Source organism: Gavialis gangeticus, unplaced genomic scaffold (assembly GCF_001723915.1).
Source record: "Gavialis gangeticus isolate Ggan-Ray unplaced genomic scaffold, GavGan_comp1, whole genome shotgun sequence".
NCBI lineage: Eukaryota > Metazoa > Chordata > Crocodylia > Gavialidae > Gavialis > Gavialis gangeticus.
The window spans coordinates 42,206,998-42,213,098 of NW_017729004.1; the positions used below are offsets into that span (position 1 = coordinate 42,206,998).

Consider the following 6,101-nt stretch of genomic DNA (forward strand, 5'->3'; position numbering starts at 1 on the left):
CTATATGAGCATAAGGGAAGGACTGTAACTGAGTAAAAAACAGAAGACAAAGGAGGGGGCCTTCCTCTGTTTCAGCCCAAGTAAGATACTCATGCAGGAAGCAAGAGACCCAGCTATGCTCCTTTCACCCAAAAAGGGCTTGAACCTTTGGTTCCCTAACTTTCTACCACCTTGTCCTAGCCAAAAGGCCGTGTATTATCCTAAAGCTTCTCCAGCCCACCCCTTGCAGCTGAGCCACTGCACCTTGCATACCCCACTGGATAAAAGGGAGGGGTAATAATGGGGAAGTTTCTACCCCACTGAAGGATAGAGCCCAGGGCTCCTTCCCTCTGAGGGCAGCCTCCAATTCACTATTCTACACACCCCCTAGCTTGTTCTTTTCCCTTTGGGCTCCACATAGCTCACTCTCTTGACCACCCAGGGGGCCAGATTTATAAGGAGAACTGGTACGGTACTAAATAATGCCTAACTTGTGGTTTGAGCACCATGCTGGAAAGACACAAATATGTAGTTTTGAGCTACCTATGAGTGAGGGAGACCTAGAACTGGGTCTCCTGCTTCCTGAGCAAATGCCCTAACTACATGCTTATAAAACTAAAACCTCAAAGGGCCCTCTTCCTCTGACATTTAACACCCACTAGTCATGGCTTACTGCCAGTCTACAATTTTGTGGCTTATGTTCACCCAGGTGGGCTTCAGAGGCTGCTTACCTGCCTAGCCAGGACACAGACTATTAAGCATGCTTAGTAGCCATGGGGATACTTATACATCCACACCGTACATGGAATAGGATCCTAAACTCTGTTTCTGTGCCAAAAACAGCAGTTATGCAGCTTCACAACTTCTACTTGGGCAAGAAAAATTAGGATTCTATTCCTTCTGCACCGGAGAATATTTCATAGCAGCCTCTGAACATACTAAATCAGAGGAGTGTGGGGGAATCCATGAAACATCACAGGATCCATTATTACCTGGAGTCTATGTAACAAATACCCACCCCCAACTCCTACTTAATTCCCCATAAAAATCCAAGGATTGGGCTTTGAAAGGGTAAATTTAACCCTGAAAAACAATTGCAAAGAGATAGAGCGTTCATGAAGACAAGAAAATACCTGCCTGATTTTTCTGGTCATGCTACTACTTGGTACTTGCAACCAGAAGTTATTATTTCAAAAAGAGAATTCACCCATACCTTAAATTACATTTGAAATCCCATTTTGTGCTACTACTTTAAAAACCATCTAAGAAGGTTATAACTATGAATTGTTAGGATTTCATTTTCCTCACCTTACAATTTCCTCTGGGTAGCAGTTGTTAATAGTGTTGATGTACTCTTGAAGAAGTGACCCAGGCTCAGCTTTTATCTCTTGAACCTTTTTAAGTCCACCACTTGTTACAAAGAGACGCCGAGCTTTGCTATCATGTGGTAGCACCTGCAAATAATGAAGTGCATAGTAAAAGTGTGACCCTTTTTCTCTTAAAGGAGTCTCTGTGCTGCAAAGCTTTAATATTAAAAAAAAAATTGGACACTATAGACATGGAGAATGAGATAAAACAGAATTGCAGTCAATATTCAGAGATGTAGCCTCTCCTGAAACAACCGTTACGGTTTAAGTTTGCTGTTGATTACATAGGGATAGTTAAATCATGGCCTAGTTCCCTTTGTCTGCAACATAGACTGTAGATTTAAGATATAATAGTGTAAATAATACAAAATATTGACCTGCTTATTTCACACTCTTTGTGTAACTACTATTTTAAAATTATTTCTACAAAGGCAATAAGGAAAATTTAACAGAGTAATAACAACAGAATACTAACAAGAAATAATAACAGCACCTGCCCCACTATCATTGAGTTATTCAGTCTTTTATTTTGGTTCATGCTGTTTAATTGTACAGCAGATTTTAGGTAATTCTAATGATCTACGGATTATTTCAGGCAAATAATATTGAGAATACTTGCAACTAAATAATGCAGACTTAGGATGCTGCTTATCATCAAATCTTAAATTTCTGGCTATTTAATTCCACAGTTCTCTGTACAAATGGTAGGTCTCTCTCTCTCTCTGTTTCACATAAAGGAAGAATTCAAAATCACAAAAGTGATGGGAAACAAATGATAGGTAGATGGATTTTACAGCCCTCCAAATGCCATTGATAATACAGCTCTCTCCAGCAGAGGATCCTGGGCAATAAACTTTCTATGCATCAGGCAGGCACAGTTCTTTGGGTAGATGTGATATCTTTATTAGACTGACTAAATAGTTGGGGAAAAGTTCTTTGCAAGCTTTCAGACACAAAGACCCTTCTTCAGGCAATGGGAGACTGCTGATATTATGAGCTCTCCAAGATAAAAAAGAAGCTAAAGTAAATCTTGTCTGCCTATGTTCTTACACCAACACACCTACAACCAACACTCTTTTCTACCCATCATACATTTAATTCACATTCTACCAGCAATGATTAAACATCACACTGGACTATCCATCATACAGGAAGAGACAGGAACAACTGAAATCTCTTCACTTTGAGAATTGCAGGGACTTGGGCTTCCACATGCCTCCAAGAGGCAAAAACTACTTAAAAGGGACCATGGCTCATCTCATTGGTCCCCCTGACATGCTGACTTCCAGAACTGGATAGGAAAGCAGGACACACTTTCCCCTTGTGTAAAAGAAGCCTGAGGGAGATTCTGTGCTTTTGAAACTCAATCTCCTCCCCCAGCCTCCAAAGAGGAACCACAGTGATACCAAGACTCCTCTCGGGGAGGTATTTAAATGGTATAGCCCAGTCTTAAGTGTGCACACTTTTCCATAATAAAGTACAGTTTAGAAAACATGACTTTTACTCAGCTATAACTGAGCTAATGGAAGCAATATTCCTAACGTCCAAGGACAGAAAATTTCTAAGTCATGGCACAGGAGAGGCAAATGTATTTACTGCATATAACTTTATTTTAAATATATATGTTGGGATGTCAAAAGTCCTCAAGTATAGTTTGCTTAATGCAATGTATGAGGAGCCAACATGCTTACCAACATAGTGTGCCAAGCCATTTACAGCTTTAGAAATGGCTTTCATAAAAATGTCTACAACTGGTAACTAGCTACTATGCATTCACTTCCTAACTAGCTCTGGTCAGTCTACATAAGCAAAACAGTGTTAATTTGAACAAATTTGCAATCTTTGTATAGATTTAGCAAGAAGGCTAGAATAAAGCTAAATGTAGTAACAAGAGTATAATCAGCGGCACTTCTATGTTTGTGATAGTCTGCACTGGATAATATCAGAGTGCTTCATCTGGCCATTTCCAGAAGGAACATATCACTAAGAAATTCTGGCACTTACTGCTAAACACAGCATGGATAAAATTTTACTTTTACTTTGAAGTATTTTTAGTTGATTTAAATCACTCCTGTGCTGAGGTGGGTACACCTACATGTTCATTAATGTGGTTTTGCTACTGCATATTAAATTTAGTATCACTAATGTAACGTAGTAACTAAATTCACATTAGGCTGCCCTAATGCATAGTAGCAAAAGCACATTCTTTTTTAGGGATGTTTAATGTGCAGTAGCCAAATTTTACTGTGCATTAGCACATTGGCACAGTTTTTGCCAGGACACTCTAATGCACATTACAATAGGCTACTGTGCATTAAACCGTGCATATAGACACACCCAGTGTGATTCAAATGATGCAATAACTTAGTGCAGGTTCTCTACATAGGGCTAACCCTAAAGCCAGAGGAGAAGCAGAGTGTCTTGCTTAACAGCAACTGCTTTCTTCTTATTTAGGATTAACAATGACAGGCTCCAGAAACAGCTTTATTCAGCTTTCATCAGGTAGATGAGCAGATTGGTCCAATTTGGGTACTAGGTTAATAAAACGCAAAACACTGGAAGACTTCTCCATTCTCTGCAAAAAAACATCCAGATTGGTTTAAGAATACTTCACACTTGGATGACAACACCACCCTCTCCAAATGAAAGACAGGCAATCTGATCATTCCCTGTAAAGAGTCTTTCTTACCTTACTAAACTGCCCAATGACGTATTTCAAAATATTGGGAGGAGCATCATGCAGCAAGGGTTCAAGTGCTGGCAGATATGTACATTTCTGCAGGATGTTTTTTAAGGCCTTTTTAGTCTGTTGAAATATGAGCCAAAGTGTTTACAGTAAAATATCAGTGTAACAACAGCTTCAATTCATGACCCCAGTTCCTGGAGTCTGAAGTCTTATCAATTTGTTTTTTATCAGTTATCTCAAAAGAGCATTTTTTGGAATCAAAACTAAGATTTTCTATCAAGTAACGAGGAATCCATTTTTGGCTCTGGCTTATTAAACCTCAAAACCCTCATTGCATCGTATTCCTGTCATGTTGCCTACAGTCAGATTGATAGCAATTTTCCATTGACTACAGTGGAAGCAGGGGAAGGTCCTTCTGTAAACTAAAACTCTGTCACGTGATAAGCAAATTAAGTTAAAACACACATTTAAATGACATTTTAGAGCAGGTCAGGCTAGGCGGCACAATGCTCTGTCACCCAGGCAAGAAAAGCACATTTTTTCCAACGAGTTTGACTCCAGCATGACTAGGCACAGTGCTGGCTGCTACAGAGATCAATGACCTCATCATGAAGGACTGTCATTTCAGAGAATATTGGCCTTTATTTTTTGGTAGCCACTACAAATGACTATGTAGAAGTGGTCTTCTAACTTAACATATCTGGAACCAGTTACATTCCAGCTGACTCTCCTGTCAGTTCATGTAATGTCTCACAAAAGTATACTTGAACAAATTCTGACAGGCAAGTCGTGACTGCCACCCTGGCAGAAATGCAAGGATGGCCATACATAGGAACTGTTGTTTACTCCTGAGATTGATTTTTTCAAGCCAGTAAAAAATGCAAACTTCTTTCATGCCGACAGCAGCTTTATGTTATAAGAAAGGCCCATATGTACAAAGAAAGAATACTTTATTAGAAAGAGCTCATTTACTAGAAGTAATAAACATGTTGAAGAGCAATAAAAATAATATTCTGTAGCACTGAAGGACTTACACATGATAATGAAAAGAAATACATAATTCAGACATAGTAAATATACATACTTTTACTTGGAGATCTTCTGAACTTTCTGTTTCCATGTACAGGGAAAGCAGCACTGGTAATACATTTATTACTGCAATAGCACGTGCATGCTCTGGAGTATGTCTTCCAATCTGTCCCAAGGCCCAAGCAGCTGCTGCCTTAATGTGATCTTCTTGTTCTTCTGACAAGCAGATAGACAGCTGTGGCACCCCCTATAACATTATTCAAAAGTACACACGTTATGAATCAAGAGTAGGACTCAAAGACTTTGTACTGATTTCACAGATTTCATAGACATTAGGGCTGGAGGGGACCTTGGAAGATCATCGAGTCCAGCCCCCAAATACTGATAATACTCATTATTAGAAAAAGCTTATTTCTGTGTTTAAATTTTTCTGGCTAAAATAAGCTATAGGTTGGGGCAGGCAAAATATGGCCCACAGGCCAAATCCAGCCCATTAGGCACTTTCATCTGGCCCATGGCACCCACCAACGAATTGTACCCTGAATGAGCTTTAGTTAAAGCTGTCATTATTTTGAAGTGCAGGACACTGAATACACAATACACTGCAGGTGCTTTAATTAGAGAGGCTCTCAGAGCTGCTCCAATTAAAGCACCCCGCTCCCTGTCCCCTTGCCCCCCAGAGCACATATACAGATGCCCTGAAATTCTAAGGTCTCTAGTGTTTCTTTGTAAAACTATGAAAATGAATACAGTTTAAAGCCATAAGGGGACTGATCCCTAGATCTTACAATCCAGCCATTAAATTTTACCTGGTTACCCTTGCATTGACGCCAATAACTTGTGTCTGACAACGGCATAACTTGCAGAAAAGTAGCTAGTCTTGATCTCAGGACATTAGAAGAGAAAGAAACCAGCACTCCCTTGGTAGTGTATTATAAAAGTTCTACCCTCATTGTGAAAAACTTTGTAATTTTTTATTTGAACTTCTCCAACTTCAGCTTTTTGCAGTTAGTTCTTGTTATACTTTTCTCTGCTAGATT

At 39.4% G+C, this 6,101-nt stretch overlaps 1 protein-coding gene across 2 annotated transcripts in view; it reads right to left on the reverse strand.

The window, feature by feature from the left end:
* SPAG6 (sperm associated antigen 6) overlaps positions 1-6,101 on the reverse strand; it is a 69,807-nt gene that overhangs the window by 8,115 nt on the left and 55,591 nt on the right. For both annotated transcript variants that reach the window (XM_019508305.1, XM_019508306.1), the window contains exons 8-10: positions 5,117-5,308; positions 4,036-4,152; positions 1,288-1,433 (exon numbers count right to left, since the gene is read on the reverse strand). In XM_019508305.1, the coding sequence (XP_019363850.1) occupies positions 1,288-1,433; positions 4,036-4,152; positions 5,117-5,308 (455 nt within the window). The remainder of the gene's footprint in view (positions 1-1,287; positions 1,434-4,035; positions 4,153-5,116; positions 5,309-6,101) is intronic.